Source organism: Chiloscyllium plagiosum, chromosome 5 (genome assembly GCF_004010195.1).
Source record: "Chiloscyllium plagiosum isolate BGI_BamShark_2017 chromosome 5, ASM401019v2, whole genome shotgun sequence".
In the NCBI taxonomy this organism is placed as follows: domain Eukaryota; kingdom Metazoa; phylum Chordata; class Chondrichthyes; order Orectolobiformes; family Hemiscylliidae; genus Chiloscyllium; species Chiloscyllium plagiosum.
Genome location: NC_057714.1, coordinates 24,218,656 through 24,245,574, shown reverse-complemented (window position 1 = coordinate 24,245,574; position 26,919 = coordinate 24,218,656). Strand labels below are relative to the sequence as shown.

Genomic DNA, 26,919 nt, shown 5'->3' with positions numbered 1-26,919 from the left:
TTTGGTCTGGAGGAAGTGGGAGGATTCAAAGTAGAAATTGTTAAGGGTGAGGACCAGTTCGGCCAAACGAATGAGTGTTTCGGTGGAAGGGTACTGTTGGGGACGTCTGGAGAGGAAAAAACGGAGGGCTTGGAGGCCCTGGTCATGGCGGATGGAAGTGTAGAGGGATTGGATATCCTTGGTGAAGATGAGGCGTGGGGGCCGGGGAAACTGAAGTCTTGGAGGAGGTGGAGGGCGTGGGTGGTGTCTCGAACGTATGTGGAGAGTTCCTGGACTAGGGGGGATAGGACAGTGTTGAGTAGGTAGAGATGAGTTCAGTGGGGCAGGAGCAGGCTGAGACAATGTCGGCCAGGGTGGTCAGGCTTGTGGATCTTGGGAAGGAGGTAGAACTGGGCAGTGCGGGGTTCCCGGACTATGAGGTTGGAAGCTGCGGGTGGGAGACCTCCTGAGGTGATGAGGTTCTGTATGGTCTGGGAGATGATGGTTTGGTGATGGGGGGTGGGGTCATGGTCGAGGGGCATTTACCTCTCTGAAATTTATCCAAGTCCAGCTGTCCAAAATAATCAACTTATACCAATGGGTTTCCTGTGGAATCCTTCACCGTACGTTGGAGGATGTCAGGTTTCATAAAACAAGATCAATTTTACTGTGCAATTCACAAAGGGATCATTTGCAATTTAGCCAGTAACACAAAGGTGTAATTTCATAACCTTGAAATCAACTAGAAGCTGAAATTCATCAACATGCAATTGTTACGGCACCTGATTTCATTTGAAAGCATTTTTGCATCTTCTACAGTATGAGGGGTTGATGGCTTTGTTTATTTGTTATTCTTCATATCGCCGAGACTAGTTGTCAATTCCAGATTTATGAATAGAATTTAAATACAGTCAGCCAATGCTTTGAGATTTGAACTCATGGCCCCATAGCACTAACCTGGGCCTCAACTGATGTACTGCTGCCAAACAATCATGGCGTAAGCAAACAGTCTAATGCTCTTTGGAACATCCGTTGATCGTGAAAGGTGTTATACATAAGATTTTTTTTTGTGTATTGGCACTCAGGTGAAGACCAGGCAGCATTCGTTATTAGATTTGCTATAAGTTTTCAAAATCATTTGGGCACTGAACAGAGTACATGGGAGACACCTTTCATTCTCATAAAAGGATTGAGAATAATAGGGCACAGATATCAGGTAATTTGCAAAAAAGGCAAACGCAATGAGAGAAAGTATTTTTCAAATACTTTAGTAGTTAGGGTTTGGACCACATTATCTGTAAGTAGGTTCAATTGAGGGCATTGGTTAATTATTTGAATAGTCAGGGTTATGGGGAAGAGTCAGTGAAATAGCATTGAATCATAATGCTCAAAAAGCCAGTGCAGACACAAATAGGCCAAACAGCCTTCCTCTGTGCTGTAACAAAACTGTGATTCTTTTAGCAGCTTTTAAAATTTATAAACAAAATGAAAGAACATAAAATTTTGCAGGTGATCCTTATAAAGTGTAACAAACATAAACATACAGTAGATCCACTATTTAATTCATACATACGTCTTCTAAATTGTTCTTTTCAACAAGTTTCCATCTCAATTGAGCTTTAAGATTCTTCACAGATCTTTTGATTGACAATAGATCTTCAACACTGGGATAACTATTAAGCCACTGTCCAACTTGTTCCTTAAACTACAAAGGACGGAGGATTAAAACAAAGTTTAAAAAAAGAACAAGGAACTCTATTTCTAAACATATATCAAACATGAATCAGGATTGTTAAATAGGAAAATAAGACTACCAATACAATTAACATATGGCTCCAGTGAATTTAAATCAGACTGATCAGATGGCAAGATGAACCCACAATTAGCACATCAGTGCAGATCACCTTACACAATATACTCAAAAACAGAAATATACAAAATCAAACTATTGTTTGCTGAGTTTGCACCAATAGTAATAGGAAGAACACATTACTACTTTCTTCATATTTTCCAAGGTCTCCATATTAACGAACACAAAGCATTCCAAGTGTAACTTCTATGTACTGAGAAGTGGGAAGAAAAAGGACATTTTTAAAAAGGAAAAAGTTATGTTTTGATGGATATATTGCCAGATTGTTTTAGTGGCAGTTTCAGACTTATAAAAAACAAGTTTTGAACATACAATAAAAGTACCTGAATGCTGGCTTCATACTTGTTTTGTATAACCAAAAGAAGGTCTTGCTCCTTGATGATCATCTGCATTGCTTTGTTGAATGCACTACAGATTATCTTTATGTCAGCATCATCTTTTTGCTTCGAGGGAAATAAAGTTTCACTTTATAAAATTATTATACAACAACAACAACCACCAAATGAAAACCTTTACCTCCACCAAGAAGAACAAAATCAAAATTTCTACTTCCTGAATGCAGGTATTAACTAGTAGATTATTACAAAAAAAAATTAAGTAGTGTGCTAAAGGAGGAATTGGATTGTAGTTAACAAGGGAGTTCTTTCACTTCTGAAATTCTACATTCAGCCCAAAATATTTGCAAATAAACCTCCTTGCCAAATGGTCACATGCGCCCCAATGAGAGAGAGATTGGGAACTTTCAGGTCTCAATGTGTGCAGATAGCACAGGACAAAACATCATCAATTCAGTAATAATAATACTTTTTCCTGGGGTGGAAGTGTTTCTGGCAGGGGCCAGCATTTATTGCCCAGCTCCAATTGCCTCAAGAGGGTGGTGATGAGCCACGTTCTTGAACCATGCAGAATGAACATCAATGATTGCAAGTCTTCTAAAACCGTGCTTTGCAACACGAATATTTTCATGGATTTCCGTTTAGTGTTAATATGATGTCCAGATTGTCTTGCCAATACAGTACATTAATGCAGCTTTTATCATTTTGGAATATACTATATTGCTTCTTTTGTTTAATTCACTTGTCTGCTTTTTATCACTCATACTTGGTTTGATATTATAACTGTACATTTTGCATCACCAGTGTGCTGCTGCTGTCCTGCAGACAATTTACATCCTCAGTTACCGACAGTTTGTAACATGGGCAGGATGATGGGTCAGTGGTTGGCATTGCTGCTTCAAAGCACCAGGGAGTTTTGGGCTCAATTCCACTGAGGCGATTGTGTAAACTCCAGACAGACAGAGACATTCTCCCAGTGTCTGCATGGATACCCGCCAGGTGCTCTTGCTTCCTCCCACAGTCCAAAGGCATGCAGGTTAGGTGGATTGGCCAAGCTAGATTACCCATATGGTGTCCAGAGATGTGTAGGTCAGGTGGATTAACCATAGGAAATGCAGGGTTGCAAGGACAGGGATGGGTCTGAGTGAGATGCTCTTCGAAAGGTTGGTATGGACCCGATGGGCCAAATGGCCTGTTCCTACACTGTAGAGATTCTGTGATTTGAAAGAAATGGTACTAGAGTTGGTATTCATCAATAGTGAAAATTCACCACAGAGTCGCATGAAGCTGTGCACATGCAAATGGTTCATAATCATCATCTTGAATTGCAGCCTGTATTCGGAACAGCATTTTAAAAGCGTTACAATTGCAGATGTTTATTCAGTAATTACTGGGGTGTGTCATTGATTTGCACCATGTAACTGCATGATTCATATTAGTTAATTAATTCTTTTTCATATATTATCCACAAATGCTATATTGAGTGGCAGCATTACTTCCGATTCAGTTTAAAGGTTCTCAGATTTTAAAATATGTACGTATACGTAATTAAAGTCATAAATAGATTTGATTTAGTGCATGACATGGTGTTTTAGCTACTGCTGGCATCAGCCACAAACACAGTAATTTAATTTTCATATTTATGTTACAAAGTTGCTTTAAACCACAACACTGGATGAAAACTTACAGTCGTGGAAATTTCAAGTTCTTTGCAAACATCTTGTTCAGCTTGATCCAGTACAGCATCAACATCATTGATTACCTCCGTGGAGGTCAATGAAGCACTAGAGTTCAGGTCAAAAAACTAGAACAGAAAAAAATAATCACCTGGATGCTTGAGCACACATTGATGCAATAAGCAGTTCTGAAATAATTCATCAGTGAAAAAGCATCCAAAGAGCATATCACATAACGATCCAAATTAGGTACAAATAATTTGTACAATTTCTAGACAACAGCAGAGATGAGTCAGGAATCATGCTATTTTCTACAATTCTAATATCTGGAATTTAGAAATCAAACAAAATATACTGCACCTATCTCACTTGTTTTAGTAAACAGTATGCCGTATTTCTTGTTGTAAAGTATTTCCATTTCACATGCACAAACTATTCCCAGATGGAGACACTACCGAATTTATACACAATTCTGATAAATCAGCGCCAAAGACCCGGATTCAATTCCCGCCCCAGGCAACTGTCTATGTGGAGTTTGCACATTCTCCCAGTGTCTGTGTGTTTCCTCCGGGTGCTCCGGTTTCCTCCCACAGTCCAAAAATGTGCAGGTTAGGTGAATTGGCCATGCTAAATTGCCCGTAGTGTTGGGTGAAGGGGTAAATGTAGGGGAATGGGTCTGGGTGGTTTGCTCTTCGGAGGGTCAGTGTGGACTTGTTGGGCCGAAGGGCCTGTTTCCACACAAAGTAATCTAATCAAATGCATGCATATTTAATGGAGAAACCATTTTTGTTTAAAATATACCTATTTGAAAAACTCATGATGAAAAATATTGTTGAGAAAAATTGAGAAAGACAACAAAAATGACAAAAATAAAATTACTCATATGTAAGAAAGAAAAATTTGGAGAAGTGATCAAAAGAAGGGGAACATTGGTAAGTATTATGGTCTTGTTCAAGAAAGGCTGCAAGGATAAGCCCAGCAATTACATACTGGTCAGTTTAATATCTGGAGATAATTATTCAGGATAAAGTTAGTCATCTTAAGGAAAAAGCTGAATTCATTAGAAAATATCAACACGGATTTCGAAAGGAAAAATGGTGTTGAATTACTCATTGGAGCCTTTTTGTAGAAGTTACAGAAAGGGTCAATAACAGCAATGTTGTTGATAGTGATATACAAAGATCTCCAGAAGGCGCTTGATCCAGTGACACACAACAGCCTTGGCTTATAGGTCATGGTATAAAAGAATTAGCGGCAATGTGAATATATAATTAGCTATGTGATAGGAAACAGAGCAATGGTCAGCGGGAAGGTAAAACATAGACTATCCTCAGATTTACTAAAAGGGGCATTAGTACAAGAATAAAGAGGTCATAGTGAACTTATAAAAGGCGCTTGTTAGTCGACATCAGCTAGAGTGCTGTGTACAGTCTGGGTGCTAGAGTAAAAGGATGTGAATGCTTTGGAGGGAGTGGATTAGTGATTTACAAGAATTATTCCAGGGATGAGAAACTCCAATGATGAGGGTAGACTAAAGAAGTTGAGACTGCTCTCCTTGGAGAGAAGGCAGCTAACAGAAATCTGGTAAAAGGTTTTCAAAATCATGGGTAAATACATTAGATAAGGACCAACAGTTCCTGCTTGTAAATGGAACAAACACGAGAAGGCATTAAGTTATTTGCAAAAGAAGGGTGATATGAAAAACACTCTTATTCACTTGGTGAGTACTTAAGAGTTGGAATGCACTGCATTGCCTGGAAATGGGATTGGTGTAGGTTTAATTGAGGCATTAAAAAGGTGCTTTGGATGATCACATGGAATAAAAATAATGTGAAACGGTATGGGGAAAAAGTAGGAGATTGATACGAAGTAGTGACACTAATTTGAAGAATCGGTGCAGGTATGATGGGCTGAATAGCCTCCCCCATAATACCTCTACGTAAGTCTGCAAAGGGAATACTTCCAGTCTAGGGGACGCAATTGGATTTGCATAGAGCAAATGCAGCGAACACTCTCTATTCTTTGGCAAGAAACCAACCGAGGCAATTGAAACATTGGTGGAGGGGGCGAATGGTCTACCCCGTTGCTATTTGTTATGGTCTTATAAAAAGGCAACTAACATCAATTTGAAGGCTGCAATTCTTCGTTCACAACTCCCAGATCATATGTTGACTCTGCAACTCAGCAGGTTGGAGAAGCAAGTCCACAGAAAGCAATTGAAATGTGAAACATATCTGATATCTAGGATATCGAGGTGCTGGTGTTGGACTGGGGTGGACAAAATCTGAAGTCACATGACACCACGTTATAGCCCTATAGGTTTATTTGAAATCACAAGCTTTCGGAGCACTGCTCCTTGGTCAGATGAAGTCTGACAGAGCTGTCCCCAGAAATGCCTGAGTGACCATCCCTGTACAAACTACTGCTTGTAAATCCTGTGGCTGAGCAGCATACCGTCCCTGCTGTGACACTGAAAGACCATGATTTCATGGTCATGATTTTAAATAAACCTGTAGGACTATAACCTGGTGTCGTGTGACTTTTGACTATATCTGATATCAGCAATTAAAGTGTACCAAAAGATCAGCCACAGTCAGAGGCCTGTGTTGATAGCATCCATTTGAGCTCTCTGAAGTGAATGGTGAGTCTGGAAAGCAACATGTTGCTTATTATTCCAAGTGCCTTGGATACTTCTGAGTGGCAAGTCACCCTACCACCCACAAGACTGCAAAGCAGTGGGGGTCCACACATTCACTAGCTGGACCAGTGAGGTGGTAGCGCGTGGTCTTTCAGTGTCACAGCAGGGACGTTATGCTGCACAGCCGCAGGATTTACAAGCAATAGTTTGTATAGGGATGGTCACTCAGGCATTTCTGGGGACAGCTCTGTCAGAAGAACCAAGGACAAGGGCCATGACCTGGAGGCCTCATGAGAAGAGCCCACATGATCATTCCCCCTCTCCGAACTATAACCACGTCCTTCCTAATAAAGAAAATTTGGCTGTATTTGAGCATCACATTTAGCCATTGAGACAATATTTTGATCAATGATTTGCAGCTAGAGTTAAAAGGTTATTGTCTGGGCTAACATCTATCTGTTGGCCTGTTGTCTATGACATTTGACTTTCCATGTGGTGGCCACACCTTGAATGAAAATGGTCAAGTGCACAGAAGCCTAAACTATGATGGTACTCATCACTGTGATGACCTCTCCATTTTCTGGATAAGGGTGCACACTGCCTCTTAGAACAGAGATAGCTGTTTGCAGATTTCCTGCACTCGTACCCATATAGTATCTGCACTCCCCTCCATGCTCCACAACACCTGGCAATTAATAGTCAGACAATATCAATTCAACACAAATAACAGTTCAATGCTAGGTGGTAGGAGAAAGTGAGGACTGCAGATGCTGGAGATCAGTAAAGAGTGTGGTGCTGGAAAAGCACAGCAGGTCAGACAGCGTCCGAGGAGCAGAAGAATCTACGTTTCGGGCATAAGCCCTGCATCAGGAATCCTAATAAAGGGCTTATGCCCGAAACATCAATTCTCCTGTTCCTTGGACGCTGCCTGACCTGCTGTGCTTTTCCAGCACCACACTCTTGACTTCAAATGCTAAGTGGTAGCATGATAATTAAAGCTTTCACTGAGTCCCAATGCCACCCCCATCGCTCCTTCAGCGACGGCATGTCCTACTGCCCTTATCGCCAGGGCATCTTCCTATAACATTGGTTATTGCGCTCACTCACCCAGAAATCTCTGCATATTCCTGAAGTTGCCAGTTCTCCATTTTTCCAAAGATAAAGCGGAGAGGAATTATGCAATTGTTGAGGATGGAAGCGAAATATTCAACAGGATGGCAGGGAACGGGGTGGGGGGGCGGGGGAAAGAGGAGGTGGTTGGTAAGTGGGGGGTTGACTGTGGGTGGGATAGTGAGAGGAAAGCAGTTTATAGGTGAATGTTAGTATAATTTGTGGAGGAGAAGTTTCAAGAAGGAAATGGGAAGAAAGGGGCAATGTACAAGGATATGGGAGTTGTAAACCACTTAGGAATCAAGACATCATCCTTTTCCTCTACAGCACATTGCAACTATTTACATCCTCTGCAACCCTACACAGAAATCATTGAATCCCTAGTGTGGGAGCAAGCCATTTGGTCCATCAAGGCCACACTGACCCTTGAAGAGACCCTGGCTGTTCAGTGAGGATGGCTAGCATCCTCCTTTCAGAAAGATCACATGCCTCTATGGCCTGACTGCATCTGGTGTAATCTGTAGGAACGTGTCTACAAAACTGAGGCCAACCATCCCCCACTGTCCATGCACTGTCCTTTATCTTACCTCGTATTGGGTGATTCATACTGTGCAGTGATAGCAATGAGTGTCGCCTCAAATAGAAGCCATGATTTCAGCATTACAGACATCATTCTTTCTCTAACTGGTCAGTAATATCTGAGGCAGCAATTAATTGGTTGGCTCCAGGAAAGAGCAACCAGAAAGTCCATCAATTTGTGAGCTGTACTCATAACTGGATATGTACTCCCATTTCCAGGGACCAAAGCATCAGGATTATGCCCCGCAGTCAAGACGCCCACAGACTTTAAGCAAGGGAAAGTTTTTTGTGTTCTATACTTTGACCTCTGCTGAGTAAGATCAGCAGGAACAGTAGTTGTCTTCTGCCCAACCACACGCCATACCACATGACAGAGGGGATCACCAGCGTTCCAGCACACAGGCAGTGATAGCCCCGCCTGTTGACCCTAAGCTGGGGCTTTAAGGACATCACTGAACACCAGCATCAGTCAGGGTTCAGGCATACATGCCCAGTTTTAGATTCTTGGCAAGAGATCTCTTCCCATGAGGGCCAGGTGACTATCAACACAACAAACAGTTCTGAATTTCCTCATGTCCAGCACCATCCAGGGATCTGATAATGGCATCCGTAGAATCATCCAGCTGATGGATGCCAACTTCTGTAGATGTGGGGCAGCTTCGAGATGATAGAGTGGCAAATGGGACTCCCTTATTTCTAAAAGGGTACAAAGACATTCCTAACTAAAGACCGGTCAGTTTAACAACAGAGGTGGTTTCAAAAAATTACATTTAGGAGTAAACAAAAAAAATCAACAGAAATTTGGAGAGGTTTGAGTTAATTAAGGAGTCAGTATTGAATTGTAAACAGCAGATCACGCTTGACTAACCTAATTGAATTTTTTGATGAAATTACAGAGAAGGTTGATGAAGGGAAACAATGGATGCTTTCTAAGTGGATTTTAAGAAAGCATTTGACAAAGCACCACATAAAAGACAGTCAACAAAACTTAATTGGTAAGAGGGCGACTGGCACAGGTCTAAGGAGGGCAATAAGGCAACGATGTGCAATAGTAGTAACCGTAAAGATTGGATCGAGAGGAGTGCATAAACAAAAAAGAGGAATAAGTGAAATTGCAGCATATCTGAGGAGGACTGTGTAAGACAAGGCTGGAAAAGTGAATTTGAGGGGGTTTCATTTGAATGCAACATTGGGCTGAATTGCCTACTTCTCATCCATAGAGATTGGCCGGTCATTCAATTAGATGTGAACAGCATCAAGTTAAACTGTGAGACATTAGCTCAAGCAGTGCCTATTCTTGCAAGGCCCTCCTTAAATGGTCACACCGAAGACAAATGTATTGGCAAGATACATCAGGAGGAACTGGAAATAAATGTCACCAAAAGCTTTATCCATCACCTGAAGGAAAGTGGCAGGGGCTAACAGAGCCCAAACAACGTTTTTGTGTATGCGTGAAGTCCCTCTCCCATGCCCGTTCAGATTACTGTCCTTCAATATCTCATTCAGTGATGGGCAGTTGGTTATAACCATCGACCAAAATAAAGACTACAGAAATAATTTCTACCGTTCAGAGGTCCCAATGCTTCTTCAATCCTAAGTGGAGGGTAAGCATCATAAGTTTTAGCACTGGATGCCCATAAATCAATAGAAGTCTTCAGATTTACATCATTCTTCCTCACAATAACTACATGAAGCACACATGGGCTGGACATCTCCCTCCATGTCTCAGTCTTCCTACCAGTGATGTGGTGAGATCCACTGGTATGAAACCTTGACTGGACAGTCAGCTTTAGGTCATATTTCTGTGGTTTGCCATGTCACTTCACCCAATGTCATCACCACCTTTACTGAAAAGTTGCACCATACTTGGAGAAAATAGAAAGAAGCTGCCTCCTCTGGGTCTCCTCCAACTCAACAATGTTCATCTTTGAAATGGGGTTCATGACATCTACTCCAGTCAGTCCACTCTCAATTACAGCGGCAGTTTTAAGGATACCCACTGGTATTCTTAGTTGAAGTAAACACTTTTGTCGCTGCCTGCTCCACCCACATGGATGATGGTGGCTCTTAGAGTTATAAGAAGTGGGAGCTCTGCTACATGTCACACAATGTTCTGTAAAACTTGACATTGATCAGCTGAAGGCAGCTAGCAAGAGCTTTCAAGAACAGTGATGGAGCGGGTAGGTAATACAAAACAAAACAGTCCAATTCCCTGCTACTCAAACAGTTCAAAGGCTCCATGTAGCTTGAAATACCTTTGGCACATGCAGCAAGGTCAAAGACTTCTGTGCTTGGTCTGCTAACCTTGGCATATGCTGCTCAGAGCAGTCACTATCCTGGTTTTCCAAGTTGCTCATTCTGGTCTTACCCCCACCACCCCACTGGCCTGGCTCTTGGTAAGAAGGCATGGCCATTGCACTAGATAGAGGTATCTGTGCCTGAGGGCAGTGGCTGTTGAGGGCAGTTTTGTTTAATGTGTCCCACCTGGTCACAATGCCAATACATCTTTGGAGCATCCTTTCCAGCCCGGAACAGACATGAGGCTTACAATGGAGACAGGGCAGCAAGCACTGGTCTGCGTTGGCTATGTAGCAATATATGCAACCTGTCTCATCAGCCTGAGCCCTATATGACAATCTATGCCAATAGTCACTAGATGGTAGCTTCTTTCCTGGTCTGGAGTCCAATCTTTCCACATTATCTTGATAAATGTGATCCCATGTTTCAAAGAAAGGCAATTGAGGATTGTCACGTTTAAGCTACCTCAAGTCTATTGAGTCGTTCCCATCCCTTATTGCTTCTGCTTGGTAGTCCTTCAGCACCCTGCCTGGAGTGAATCGAAAAGAAGGGACCAGGAGGAAGACATAATCGAAAGCTTCATTAGCTCCAGGGACACAAAAATCAGATCCTCCCCTTCAGATTGATTCCAGCATAAAACCCCTGCTGTAACTGTGTCAGGTTACTGCTGTTCGCAAAGACCTTTGTCAGTGCCTCAAAGATCTGCTTTGGATTGCTTTGTACAACTAAACTGTACCTCTTCCCAGTATTTCCCAATAGACATTTTTGTACAGATGCTCAATCCATAAAGCACCTCCGTACTTCCACCGAGGCCCTGGATACTATAATCACCTATACACCCTAAACCTGGTCTTCAATTGCCAGATCATCAAGATGTTGCTCATCATCTTCAAAATCTGTTCAGCTTCTTACTCATCAAGAGATAGCTTTTCCAACCTAGTGTACCATCTCCTTCCTCTACAGTTTTAAGGGAAAGCACATGGGAAATCTCTTCCTGGGCTTAAGACCTGACTCCATCTGCCAAAACTTTAATCCCAAATGACTTCAGAGTAGCATCAGACTCTGTCAATGGCCTGTTTCAACTCTACCACTATCCGCTCCATTTTGGCCAGGTGCCTTTCAAGCTGGTCTACCATGACTTGATGTCTGTACTATAGAATCCTACTGACGATGCCAGAAATGAGACATCAGATTTGTACACAAAAATGGCTCAAAGGTAATTAAACAAAGGATAACTTATTCAACTGGCATCAGGTCATTAAAACTGGAAGGGAAATGAAAGATATTTACATCATATACAAGGAATGACTTTATGGAATACATTGGGAAAGAATTCCTTTTCTGATACCTCTCCCTTCCCAACAGCCCTCTCAACAACAAAGTCAGTCTTTGACCAGCAAATTCCTCTCTGTTGTAATTTAGTGCAGAACTGTTCAGCTCCCTTGCTCATAGCCCTCCATCACTTCCAAACCTGCTGGAGGTCCTATCACATGCAGCTTAAATCAATCAATCAATGATTCATTTCATGCACGAGCTCTTGTGGAAAGTGACGAGAAATACAGACTCAACTGGTTGAAAAATCACAAGCTGACAGAAAAATCTTGCCTAGTTGTAAACGCAAGTCATCAATTTCCTCCTGACGTGGGGAGGTTGCTGCAGTACCACAAACAGAAGGGAGTGCTCAATAGTATGCAAATAGAATTTAAAATTAAATCAGCCTTGAGAAAAAAAAAGTTCTATTCAGACTCCACCAATAGAGAGATTAACATCTCAGCTACATGAATTCTTGCTTTAGAATGTTCTCCAAAAAGACAATGATGTCTTCCTCCTCATATATGAAATTTCCAAACTATATGCTTTTCCAGTCAAGTGGAGGATGGAATCTTATTCCAAGGATTCCATCAATGTCTCAATAGATTTGACGGATACAGTAATTGAACTTCTCTTCCTCTCTGCAAAGTAAACTTGGCATAAACATCCACCCACAATCACAACATTGGGACAAGGGTAGGCCATTTTGCTCATGCAAAACGTATCATTTAATGAAATCATGGTGGATCCATGATCTAACTCGACACTGCCTTCTACCATATCCCTTAATACTTTTGTTAAACAGACTCAAAATTAACAACCAATCTTGCATCAGTGATTATTTTCAGAGTAGAGACCCAAACTTCACTACCCTGTATAGATGTTTCCTAACTTCATCAAATTCTCTAAACTTTAAACTATGTCTCTAGTGCTAATCTCAACAGAATTGCTTTCACCTACTTATGTATTCCCTTTAAAATCCTGAAAACATCAATAAAATCACCCCTTCAGTTTAAATCTCAGGGAACATAATTATAATTGTGTAATCTCTCCCTATAATATTAACCCCTGGAGTCCAGGTATTATCGTGCTAAATCTACACTGCTATCCCTCCAAAGCCAATTATCCTTTCCAAAGTCTGGTTGAAACTGAAAATAAAACATGCAGAGCTCCAGATTCATTCTGACAATCTCCAGTACAATCCATCGTAGTTCCCGCAGAATTGCATTACTTACAAGGTTGTACTTTAACTTTAGCATGATTATAAAGATACAAAAAAGGTTAACCAGAGATTTACCTTCATAGTTTTACTGAACCACTCAGACAACAGTTGGAGTGAACTGTCTGTTCTCTGCTTAATATTGTTGAACTCCTGTAGTTTATTATCTCTCCACTCAAAAAACTGATCAAACATTTCATTCGAGTTGTGCTCCACTTCATAAGGGCCATAAGCAGCATCCAGTGAAGAAGCTAAAGACTAAAGAAGTATGCACGTAAATTATGACATTATGATTTTGAACATGCAGCTTTATTTTGATTTGCAAGAGAGATCAGCATACATGAAGTTTCTGACAATAAGCATCTGAAAAAACCGTTTTTATTTATTTCAAATCTGAGAATGAACTCAAAATGGAATTTTAGACTCTGAGGTAATTTGATCTTTCAGCAATCACGTCAAATGGCAGATATTAGATCAGCTTTGCTTTTACATGTTACTCAATTTTCGAGTCAAGTGACATGGATAAATCTAACTCGCACTGTTCTAAAAATGAATTTGATACTATATATAAAGTTCACATGTTTGGTAAACATTTTGGAGAGAAAATAATTAAAACTTTTGGGTAAAATATACAATATCATTTCACTCAAACATTTAATGTTTCTTTCGTAGAGCTGACTATCTACCCAGCATACACTGTATGTTGTTTTATGTTGTATATTTTGATCACAATTTCACAATTCTTAAAATTGGTGACAACAGAGAGCAAAGTTTGCTTTGATAGGAAGCATACTATTGGGAATCTGTACAGAGTTAAACAGAATAACTCATTTGGGGCGGCACGGTGGTTAGCACTGCTGCCTCACAGCACCAGGGTCCCAGGTTCGATTCCAGCCTCGGGCGACTGTCTGTGTGGAGTTTGCACATTCTCCCAGTGTCTGCGTGGGTTTCCCCTGGGTGCTTCAGTTTCTTCCCACAGTCCAAAGATGTGCAGGTCAGGTGAATTGGCCATTCTAAATTGCCCATAGGTTAGGTACGCTAGTCAGATGGAAATGGGTCTGAGTGGGTTACTCTTCGGAGGATCAGTGTGGACTTGTTGGGCCGAAGGGCCTGTCCCTACGCTGTAGGGAATCTAATCTAATGTAAATTCACACAATTAAAACTATATTCAGGACACTTGAAGGGCTTGTACCAGATTTCTTTTATTTGTTGGAGTCTTCCCCCCCAAAATGGTCACTGCATGTGTAGGAAGCCTGGAATATTTGGCTTATCTGAATTGGCTTAATATATACCAGCATTCTTTCGTTTGCCCTCATCCCTAATTCCAGGACAGTGCAAGCAGGACTTCATCTCAGTTCCTTTTCTGTTTGATACAATTGCCAATTCATGGCCACTGAACGTCATCTTGCTTCAGAGGAGGAATATGCTGATCACATGACCTGCAACACTGGCAGCCTTCACAAGACAAGGCAGCTGCTACAGGACCAGAGTGCCTTCCATATCAGAGTCAAAGTCAGTGGGAAGGTGAGGGCAACATCCTACAGAGTCCTGTCCAGGGCACTCTTACTTTGGACTATAACCTGGTGTTGTGTGATTTTTAACTTCATGTGTGAGAGCTTCCTATGGTTGGAAGTGCTGGGAATTTGAATAGGGATCTATTACAATCTATCAGTCCCTCAAATTCTGGTGATTTATGGCTGCCAACTGTGCTTGCAGGCATTCCTGGAGATTTGATCATGTGATACTCTGGTAAGACATCAGACATCACAAATGATCTCAAGACGTTAAGAAACGTTATTAGATATTCCATAGAAAGATTGGATCTCATGGAGATGAGAACACTTGTGCAGTCATTGTATGAGATATTCCAAGGGTCAAGAGGCCACATATAAACAGGTGAAGTACCAGAGAGAGAAAAGGGAAAATAATGCCCTCAGTCCTGCTAAACTCCAGTTTCCATCTCCATTGCTGTCTCAACTCCCATTCCAGACCTCCATCCCCCGCCTCAGTCCTTCTCACTGTGATTTCCACACAGCATTCTCTAAGCTTCACAGCTGTTCAATAACCTGTACTCTGGTTTAATCGTACCAAGCAGAGCTCAGAATTTCTCTCAGAAGGAAAATGAGAAGAATGGATGTTGCTTCTGGGCCCTGATTCCTAGCACCTTGTCCCATCACTATCTCACCAGCACTTCTTGCCTTGTGAAATGAGGATGTTTTCAGCCAGTATCCCCTGGGCAGAGAAGCCCCTCAATCCCCTCTATTTCTACGTTCTGGGATAAAGTTGTGCAACTGTATCCACAACCAGAGATTTTACTGGCATGGGGTCCTCTTCGACCATGCTTGCTGTATAAGGAGTCTGGACACAGATGCCGTTAACCTACATGCCCTATCTTTTAAATGGGAAATTGGTACTCTCTTTACTTCATTATTTGAGAGTTTCTGTTCTTTTGAGCAGCAATTAGTGGCTATTATAATGAAATAAATTTGTGACTGTCAGTGTCTGTTTTGTGCAGATTTCACTCTACATGAGAAATAATGCATAAAAATTGGCATGCGCATTTTTGCATTGTCAATAATTATCTTTATAATTTCATCAACCCTTCAAAACAAAACACACAAATCTATAGGTAGCTGGAATTAAGTAGCTCTGCTACTGCATCATCTGCCAAACAAACTACTTGACTGCAATCATCACCCCTTCCCCCTCAACCCCCAAGCACTGGCAATATAGATCCTGCTTCTCTCGCAGAATCTTATTACGAACAGATTTTATCTGGAAGTTAGCAGTCTTTTCTCACAGAGACAAGTCAAGATCTTTGAAGAATGAAAGGACAGCTACTACAATGGTACTGCAAACTGGTGCTGAATAAAAAATGAAATTGGAGTTCATCCCCTAGTCCCTGTATATTAAACTTTCACTAGTGGGGCCAGCAAATTCCCATTACGAAGATGGAGAAATTTGATCAGCTCATCTCGAGGCAATCTAAACTAGTACTAGTTTAGCAGTAATAATGGGGCAATTTGGGGGTTATCGTATTCCATTTATATGCTGGGTAAACAATATGGGAAGAGGAGACTGAGTAAATAAGAGTACAATAGGTCACTTAGTACAAAATGCAAGCACTGCAGCTATTTTATATTATTTAAATTGAAGCGTCCTTGCAGCACATATCTACTGTGTATGTTTTCCCATCAAATGTTAATAAACCAAATACCGAGGAATGGCTTTTGCAATAACTACCACTTTCAGTAACTGCTAAATTAGCTTCTCAGCAACTACTGAAGTGGTAAATTGGTACTCATTATTAATACTACAGAATCGTATGCATTCAATCAGCTGAGAAACATTCTAACCTTTAGAACATTCACACGATCCTCAATGGGCAACTTTTCTACTTCAGAGATGAACTCGTCTGCTGCAGCATAAAGAGAGCTACGTACTTCATTACGCTTGTCAATTAGGATGTGCACATCATCCTGAGAATTATAATCAAAATATGTTCCAAATAATACACACAGATTACACACAACAACATTAACTATCCCATTATTAGGAGATTTAATAATAGACCAAATGCAGTTAAAATTATTTGGGGGAAAAAAATACAGATAAAGCAGACAACAAAACATCTCTAAACATTTGTAGCAAATGTTACATATAATACAGTTTTCATATTCATGAACTCTCTCCAGAATTCTATTCCTGAAACAGCAATGGAGGCTGGGTCAATGAAAAATCTAAACTTGGCCTTGAATAAATTCATTGACAAGAGATCAAAAGATTCCAGGAGGCAGACAGGAATGTGGAGTTGAAACCATATTCAGATCAGTCTCAATCTTAACAAGTCTTACATTTCTTAAATTTCTACCTTAAGAATTTGTTTGCTTCTTGCATCCCAACAAAAAAAAATGCTATTTACAAAAATAAAACACTAATTAAAGTGGCTGCTGAGGAATTTAAATGCTTGCTTGCGAAAATCATGAAGACTTATATTGGGAGTTAGGATGATGGGTGAAATTGAAGAGAAAGCAACGTTTAATACCACTAGATTGAAGTGGAAGTTGAGCAAACGAAAGAATTATTTGGATACACCAACACAGCTTGTATTTACAGTTTCCAAACAAAACCTTTTGCAAAGAATGGAGAATGTGTTGTGAGTGGAGAAATGCAAATACATAGCAGAAAGCCCATTTATTAACCTATGACAGGCAATTTGTATGCTCAAATCAATGAATTTATGGATACAAATCAGCTATTAATAATCTAGGGGATGAGATTACATGGTAGGTATGATATGCCTATAAACCACTCTAAAGCTATATGCTGGAAAATTAAAATGTTCAATAATTACAATGGACACTGTATGCTGATGATTCATCAATAGATCTATCATCAGTCAGTGCTGAATTTTATTCAAAAGAGTCCACAAGTTGGAATGTAACTGATGAGGTGTCCCTACTCCAAAAAGGAATTGCTAAAATTTCATTCTCATACAGAAGGGAAATAAGCCTCACTGACCAGTGAAATCGAAGGTTAAATTGGCCGAAGGGTTGGTGTTGCATGTACAGCATGCCCTTTGAAACATGAAAGGCCAGTTAGGTTCTGACCTGGATACGGGGTATTTCTTAAAGCCGATCTACTCAAAACTACTAAAACCACAAATTAACTTTAGGTATTGGAAAGTAGATGGTGTTAAACAAATACTAGATGTGATAAAACAGCAGCAGAACCACTGGGATTCCACAGCATTTAAAGGTGTATAGGCCAGATACATCTCTGCCAAGTACTTATTTCCATACATGTGACAGCCACCAATATTGCAGCAAAACTGCTTCGATAAATTCCATTTCAGGAAGAGCGTCAGCTAAAGATTTGCAGCAACTGTCATACAGAGTTGTTCCCAGACCTAAAAATAATAAACATACTGTTGCTTCCTTGTTCAGTAGAACCAGCTATTCGCATATTAGAACAAGAATTTGCAATATAAACTGGTTTGGAACATCACACAGAATTGGTCAGCAAGGTTATTTCAGCAAGAAATGCACAGTGATGCATACATACAATGCAGTGTTTCAATTTGTACATTTTCTTGTCAAGAAAAAAAAAGTCAGAAAATGCCAAACCTTAGCTTTAACATGGACTTCTCTGAAATACTTGAAATTTATTTCACTGAAAGTAGCTGTTCTCAGAGTTAGAGCCACGCTGATAAATGAGGTCTGTACAATTAACTGAACCAAACGGACTTTGTTCAGAATGTGCAAAACATCACAGGATACAGGACTATGACTCAGTACAACATCAATTACATAGACTTGTCATTTTGGGTTAAAGACTGATATTGATGCTCCGAGGTACATGAATCAGGAGCCGAGCACGAGGGATGAGAGACAGAGACATAAAGGTAATTAAAGGGAGAATGTCTGTAGGTTTGGATGCAATACTTGAGTTGTGTTACTTGATGTAGTATGGCACATAGCTTACAGGTATTTTGGTGTTGGATAATAAAACTCCTAAAGATGATAACAGTTGCCTCTCTCTCCACATCTAGTTCGTGCACAAAACAGTCAATTCAGTATACCCTTTCATTTGGAAAACATGTTCTGTGTACAAGTGAAAACAGGAGCCTCATTTATCAAAACCAAGTAAGAACGGTTCACAGAAAGCCAAAAAGTCTAATCTTCCATCCTGAATTTTAAAAAAATGAACTGCACTGGTCCAAACTGTGGGGCCACCATGATCATCAGACTTTATATTCAGAATTTGCATCACAAATTGCAACAGGATAGCAAATGAGCAATCCAATCACAATCAAAGGGATACAATTTTTAGTTAATTTGATGAACAAGTTAAGTGGAGTAATTAAGTTTAGTAATTAAGTGGAGCTATGCTTCTGAGTCATAGATAAAATTCGTGCATGGTTTTCACTGCATCTGTTTGAGACTTAAGGACTCTGCATTGAAGACCATGCACTTGTTAAAGTAGATGTGCAAGTTGAACAAATGGAGGTGACATAGTAAGCGAATGAAGTTTTCAGATTCCTTTGCACCTGGAGCACATGCACATGAATTTCTGGGTTATGATAATCACAGGAGAGCCAGTCAGCGTGCGACATTGACACTTTTTGCTCTTGCTCTATTTGATGGGCCAAGAGGGAGCAATTCCCTGGGAACATGGAGCCTGGGGCTAAAGTCTCAGCCACTGAGAACTGTTGGCTAATCAGTGGCTGGCAGGTCTATTGATCAGCAGAGCCACTGGTCAGAGATTAGGGATGGGGGGGCTGAGGGGAGAAAGCAGAGGGCAAAGTGTGTATCACCTACCAGCGCCCCCTGATCAAATTAGAGCAGGGAAGTTTGAGAACAGCCTTTCTACCAGAGGTCATTGAGGGTCTTGAGAATTCCTTCCCACTTCTACTATTTCAACAGATGAAAAACAATAAGTTCTCTGAACCTCAGAACTTAACCAATATCCCTCGAAAACGTATCCAACTGACCTGCTTGCCTAATGCTTCCACTGCAATGATTGGCTCAGGGGTCTGTTCCAGTCCAGACAGTAGCTGCTACTCCTAGTAACTGCTGGGAATGAAAAGCTGCCAGCCTTGTGACCAGCTGACAGCTCTTGAATATGGGACCCTTGCTCATAACATGCACAGAAACCCTGACAACAGGCAGTTAACTGTCTGATCAAAGGTCACTCTCCAGGAAATGGCTGCAGCAGGATTGCTGCTGCTTACCAGCCAGTGGATGGCGCAAGCATCATGATCATTAAATTCAGTCCACCATTTCCTCAAAGACTCCCAAAATGATCATTCCTCGGCTTCAAGAACATCCATAAAACTATCCAAAGTTCAGAGAGACACCGGATTGCTGGTTACAAAATACAGACATACAATCTTGCACGAACAGTAATGTGACCAATTTTTTTCTTTATTCACTCACAAGATGTGGGTGCCTCTGAGTAGACCTGCATTTGTTGCCCAGCCCTAATTGACTCTTAACTGCCCTCAGGGCAATCACATTGCTGCAGGTTTGGAAAGCAGACTCCTTTCTCCACCCAAAAATCACATCACAAAGAATGAATGCACATTAATAAGGTCCAAGGGTCAAGTGACTGCCATTTTACTGCTTGGGTCTTTCACACTAAAGAACAGCTTTATTTTGTATGCAACTTTATTTTGTCTTATAACCAACTAACTCAGAATATGTTATAATGCAAAAGAACCAACTGTTGCACGTTATTAAATCACGTACATGCTCCAAACATACACATGCAAATAACGTAGTTACCATAATAAAACAGCCCAGAAATCAGGCCAACTCACCATTGAGTTACATGCTTGAAGTGTTTCTTGAGCACAGTTGTATTCATTCCAAGTATCTTCTAATTTTTTCATTGAGTGCAGCATGCATAGACATGCCTCAGTAATTACTTTCACTGCTTCAGATAGATCATCTCCAAAATGATTCTCATTGAACTCACATCTAAAGGTGTCCACAAAAACAGTGCTAAAAAGTTAAATTTTCAGAACCAACTTGAATATTGTGTTAGATTTCCTTTAAATAGGACGAAGAAATTTGCATTTAACATTTCACACTGATGAAAATTCAGTTAAAAACCTAATGCATGAATTAAGTCCAACAGGTAGTTCCTGAAAACTTGTAATCTTAAAATTTTTCAGCTCTGAAAGCTGCACACACTTCTAACTTTTCCAATTTGTCTACTGCCATTTAATAGCAGAAAGTGAGGACTGCAGATGCTGGAGACCAGAATTGAAAAATGTGGTGCTGGAAAAACACAGCAGGACAGGCAGCATCCGAGGAGCAGGAGAATCGACGTTTCTGCCATAAGTCCTTCTTCAGGAATGCGCATTCCTGAAGAAGGGCTTATGCCAGAAACATCGATTCTCCTGCTCCTCGGATGCTGCCTGTCCTGCTGTGTTTTTCCAGCACCACATTCTTCAACTACTGCCATTTAATACCTTGTACTCAAAAATATTTACCTGTTAAATTTAACAGTGGTGACCAAAGATCAAATATTAGACCTTTAATTCAGCTCAACTAGATTGTGAGGTTTTCCAGTAACTTCAGAGGAACTTTATATAAATAAACAAAGCCATTAGGTGAGTTAATTATCCTAAGGTACTTCATTGGAACACAATCAAACAGAATTTGAGCTAGACAAGAAGAAATTAAAAACAGGTGACTGAAAGCTTGAAGCATTGGAGGCTGAGAAGTGACCTTACAGAGGTAACAAAATCATGAGGGGCATGGATAGGGTGAATAGTTAAAGTCTTTATCCCAGGGTAGGGAATTCTAAAACTAGATGACATAGGTTTAAAGTGGGGGGTGGGGGGGTGATTTAAAAGGGACCTACGGGCAACTTTTTCAGAGGGTGGTGCGTGTATGGAATGAACTGCCAGAGGATATGGAGGAGGCTGCTATAATTACAACATTTAAAAGGCAGCTGGATGAATATATGAATAAGGAGGGTTTGGAGGGATAAATGTCAAATGCAGCAAATGAGACTAGATTAATTTAGGCTTTCTGGTCAGCATGGACAAGTTGGACTGAAGGGTCTGTTTCTGTGTTGTACAACTCTATGAACGAGATAGATAAATTTTAAGGGGTGCCTGAAAAGGAGGAAAGGTAGAGGGATTAGATGAGTGAATTCCAGATTTTAGGGCCAAGGCAGTTTAAGGAACAGCCAACAACGGTGTAAATAATTAAAATTAGAAAAAATGCATAAGGCCAGAATTAGAGCTCAGAGGATTATAGAGCTGGAGAGATTACAGAAACAAGGACAGGTGAAATCATGAAGGATTTCAAAATCAGGACAAGAATTCGAAATATTTTAAAGAAACAGAAAATACATGATTTCTATTTTCACAGATTTTGAAAATAGTTAATGTAATCCAGACATTATATTTAACTTGAATTAAATATGCACCTGCTGATTAAGAAACACAATGGGATATAAAATGCTAGAGCAGGCGCTGTAGTTGTAAAATCTCTGAATCAAACTTCAATAGTGTTGAAAACCTAACACACACAAAAACATATTTAAGTAAAGAGGAGAAAGAAAGTTTTTAAACAAAGTGGATTTTTATTTAAAATTTGGCCTATTATCACATATACATATGTGCATACTTAGTCTTTAAGTGAAAGGAGATGAGCACAAGCTGTCAGCATTTATCACAGTACCACTGGTGTCAGCAGAAACTTAGTATGCAGAAGTAAAGGAGATAACGAAAGAGCGAATCAATAAAAAATAAGTTGCATTACCGACGAGGGAGGCCGTGCCCTAGCTGCTGTGAATGTTATCCATCTTGGTCTCAGACATGATAGAGAAGAGCTGGTATGGTATCAGAGGTTTAGTCAAAGCGAAAGTTCGAGCTTGCAACTAAGTATTTGGAATCTACAAAAGGTGCTAATGTTTAGTCCTATACAAGTTAGAATCAATGAATGATTAGAATTATAAAATGGCTATGGCCTAAGAGATGGCCATTTGGTCCACAGAGCCTATGGTGGCTGTCTGCAAGAACAGTTCAGGTGGTTCTTCTGCCCTTTCACCATATCTCTGTATCTTGATCACCATCCAGCACTTAAGCCATTTCCCTTTGGACAGCTACAGCTGACTCAGTTTCTACCATCCTCTCACGAAGTCCATTCCCATTATTTACAACTCATAGCTCTTTGAACGCAGGAAACACCCAAACAAATTTTATCACAGGCATATTACCAGTGATAAGTCAGTCAGAATTATATTTATCTTTAAAATACTATATCTAAAGTACTAAACTGATAGCTTACCTTTTGAAAGAATGGGCATTGTAGTATGTTTACAAGGAGTTTAATATACTGAGCTCTTTGTATCCCAGTGTGTTTCTTATGGAAATTACTGTTACTTAACACGTAACTAGATAAGAAATCTAGATGTTAAACAGGAAGTACCAACTTGAATATTCCCAGTGATTTTCATTTTGTTTTACCACTTAGATATCAACTTTACTTCAGTGAAATCTAACGTTGTGGGTTCAAGTCCCATTCCAAATAATTCAGTCCCTAATCAAGGCTGATACTACATTTCGATACGGGAATGTTGGAAGGGGTGTCTCAGATAAAACATTAAAACAACGCTTCACGTGCCCTTCAGAGAGATTGTAAACAGACCCTCTGGTCCTATTCAAAGACAACCAAGAGAGATGCCCTGATCAATTATTGCTCAACCACATCACAACGGTACAATATCTGGCCATTTACTTCATTGCTATTTACAGGACCTTGTTATTCACAATTTGCCTGTCTCATGATGGTGGTGTAATGGCAGCATCATTGGACTAGTAATTCAGAGGCCTGGGCTAATGCTGTGGATACATGGGTTTAAATCCCACCACCATCGCTGGTGGAATTTAAAATTAGTCTCAGTAATGGTGACCATGAAACAATCAATCATCCTTTGTTATAAATATCTAGTTGGTTCACCAAAAGGCCCGAGTTTTCTGCTGGTTGGATAATCGTTACTCCAGCGGATATGGAAGCGTGCATGGGGTCTTGGTGGAATCCCCACACTCTCAGGAGTTTGAATGTTCTGTTCAACAATTTCTCTAAACCTGGAACCCTCTGAAAGTCTCCATTAAATCAGAACTTGCAGATGATTCCGACCAAGTAAAGTAGTCAGTCTGGAAGAATGAGATACTACTGAATACACGGTCTACCTTCAGAGTAACTATTAAACAGACCCTGTACTTACCTCAAATACACCTCCCCAGACCCTGAACCAATCCCCCCACTTTCCACCTGTCTATATAAAAAGAGAGCGCGACAGGGAACAGATAATGGACCATCAGAATATTGCTGTAAAAAAGTGGAATGGCCCCATTGCTGGCCAACACCAGGGTTTCACCCATTGAAACCTATCACTTCCTCTAGATGAAGCCACTAGCAAATGCAAAAAGCGCAGTACATTGACACATTGGGTAGATCAACCTGCGGCAGCCAAGGAACAACTCAGAAACAGACTGGAACCAGCGTTTCAAAGGAGATTCCAAAGGCATTTTGGTAAATAATTGAAGAGAAGTTAATTCTCTCTGAAATAGATGGCACCCGGTTCCCACGGAAAAAGCTAGAGAAAACTCAAGGAACCAAGAAATTTCATTGACTGCAACATCTGCTACAACTGACTGCGAAGAAACCAGTTAATGAACAGCTGCCTCAAGCTAAAATCTTACACTCAGAGAACGAAGGGATTTCAACCATAAAATCTTATACCTTCCTTTATATTGAACATTACCCGCCTTTAACTTTTGTCAGTGTGAGAACAAGTCAGGATTGAAGTGGTTGCACAAACAGCTTGCCGTCACTACATTTTTAAATTTCTCAAGCGTTTGCATGGATTGCCACACCTTGGAAAGTCTGGATCAAGGCCTTTTAGGGAAGCCTTCTATCCTTACCCTGTCTGACTTCAGACCGACTGCAATGTGTTTTCACCTCAATTCAAGTGTAATGGAATTCCCCTCCCTAATGGCATTGTGGGTCAACCCAGAGCAAATGAACTGCAGGGGTCAAGATGGCAGCTCACCACCACCCTCTCAATGGCAATTAGGGATGGGCAATAAATGCTGGTGGTGCCCACATCCCACAAATGAACAAAGAAGAATTAGAGATGGGCAATAAATGCCCATATCTTGTGAAAGCATAAGTTTAAAAAATTCCCTACATGACTACAGCATTAACTCTTCAAACATGCTATGTGTCCTGAAATGCTCTACATGTAAGTGCTATTGAGTCAAACTGAAAAGCAATTTGATCATGATTAAGGGAATTAGCATCTTCACATTAACTGAACTATTTAGACAGAGGACATTTATAACTCAAATAGACATAATTCAACACAAATCAATATGATATGATGCACTTTGGTTAAAAACAGCTGCATGCATATTCTGAATGAAAGGTAACTCAGTGGCATGGAAGGACAATGGAACTAAAGAACAGAGGTTGATAGCATGCTAAAGAAAGCAACTCAGATTGCGGAGGTCTTTGAAGATGATCAACAGACTTTTCGGTTTCATCATCAGGTGGTGACGGATAGTGTACCGAGCTGTGGGTTGCACACGGTATGACACATATGACTTTGTTGTTCACATGAGACGTTACTGCACGGATCGTAATTATTGATCCTGAGACGGGTTCGGCACTTGGTCGGTCGGTGAATGAATGAATGGACGGATTGATGGACGGATGGATGGACGGACGGATGGATGGATGGACGGACGGACGGATGGATGGACGGACGGACGAACGAACGAACGGTGAAAGGAATCTTGAAGCATGGTGGTAACATGATGAACTGCTTAATCACGTAAAAAGGTTACCACCACCATTGGCTGGTTGGGCCAACCGGCTTGTTTCAGTGCTGCAACTTCAATGTCTTTCTGGTATTTAATTATTATTTGTACTATCATCTCTATGGAAGGCAGAGGAAAGGAGAGTACAGAACAAAAAGTAACTTCTGTTTGGTCCTCCACAGCCCAGGGCATCTTAAAATACTCTACGTGAACATAACTAATGTTGACACTGCTTAATCAAATTTCCTGCTCACCCATTGGTCAGAAAATTTCAACAATATAGAAAAAATAGCTCCTGATTTGCATTCCTTCTTCGCAATATAGTTCATTGAATGACACGTCAGTGTTCACAACACAGCTTTTTAGCTGGGGCTTGTGGTTAATCTTACATGACAAAAACTAACTTAATTCTTTATCTCCAATTTCAAACTGGATACTCCATAATTTCTAATTGTGTTCAGCAAATTTTGTGAGCAAATGTCCACATTAAAATTTTAAGTAACTGTTCAGTCATGAATGTTTGACATTGTCAATTCAATGTTGAATAAGATGGTCTCAATGCAGTCATGATTAAAATTACATCAAAACTTCACATGACAGAGCCAAAAACACTTACCTAACCCGTCTGAGTTTTTCAACCTTGTTTGTCAAGCTTTTGATTTTTGTTTCAACAGCATGGTTTAGGTCATCTGCTAATTTTAATTCAGTTTCCTGATGCTGTTTTAATTTTTCTTCAATTTTCTAAAAGAAACAGACAATAGCTTCAATGTTCTGATGTCCTATCAGCAATAATGCACTTGATACTTTTTAAATATAAAACATATGTTCATTTTATAACTTTCTGCATTACCATGCCATGCACCAACTGCAGCCAACAGCCTGGCAATGGCCCTGACTGTTACCATTTGATATGTAACACAGGTCTCCCTCAGCTCCCAAAGAAAATACGAAATGACAATTTGCAACAGCAATACAGTGGGACTGAGGAGTAAGTGGGTGCCATACTTAAAATTATTTCTTTAAATCAGGACATAAAAGTGCACAAAAGGAAACCATTTCTGAAAACAGAAATGTTCTAGATTGCAAGTATTTTGTCCATTCATAAAAATTCTCAAACGTAATAGGTGCATAAGAAACATAGCCTGATCAATTTGTTTTCTGCATCTTTTCTGGCAGCAGTAATTAGAGCATGATTTGTGAGGCACAGGTGCCTACAGCTGACTGGCTTGACTTCACTAATAGCCAAGATAAACAACAATATCACTAGAAGTGCCCTGTATGACCATTTGGGCAGAAGCAGATCTATCAAGGATGTTCAAAACTTCTAGAAACCTATGGACAGAAACATGGGAAGGTCATGAGGTCGCAGTCATAGAAAGATAGAAAATAGGAAGAGTAGGCCATTCAGCCCTTCAAGCCTGTTCTATCATTCAATACAACCACGGCTGATCATCCGACTCATTATGATGTTCCTATCCCACACACTTTGAACTATGTCCAACTCCTTTGTGTCTAGTCTCAACCATTTTCTGTCGCAGAGAGTTCCAGAGACTTATGG

General features: G+C 40.4%; 1 protein-coding gene across 14 annotated transcripts in view; it reads right to left on the bottom strand.

Moving 5' to 3' along the window:
- Positions 1-26,919, bottom strand: part of LOC122549761 (serine/threonine-protein kinase 31-like) — a 105,386-nt gene that overhangs the window by 31,339 nt on the left and 47,128 nt on the right. For all 14 annotated transcript variants that reach the window (XM_043689740.1, XM_043689742.1, XM_043689738.1 and 11 more), the window contains 7 exons: positions 25,978-26,102; positions 20,337-20,496; positions 16,372-16,494; positions 13,094-13,273; positions 3,872-3,988; positions 2,173-2,292; positions 1,553-1,684 (listed from right to left, as the gene is read on the bottom strand). In XM_043689740.1, the coding sequence (XP_043545675.1) occupies positions 1,553-1,684; positions 2,173-2,292; positions 3,872-3,988; positions 13,094-13,273; positions 16,372-16,494; positions 20,337-20,496; positions 25,978-26,102 (957 nt within the window). The remainder of the gene's footprint in view (positions 1-1,552; positions 1,685-2,172; positions 2,293-3,871; positions 3,989-13,093; positions 13,274-16,371; positions 16,495-20,336; positions 20,497-25,977; positions 26,103-26,919) is intronic.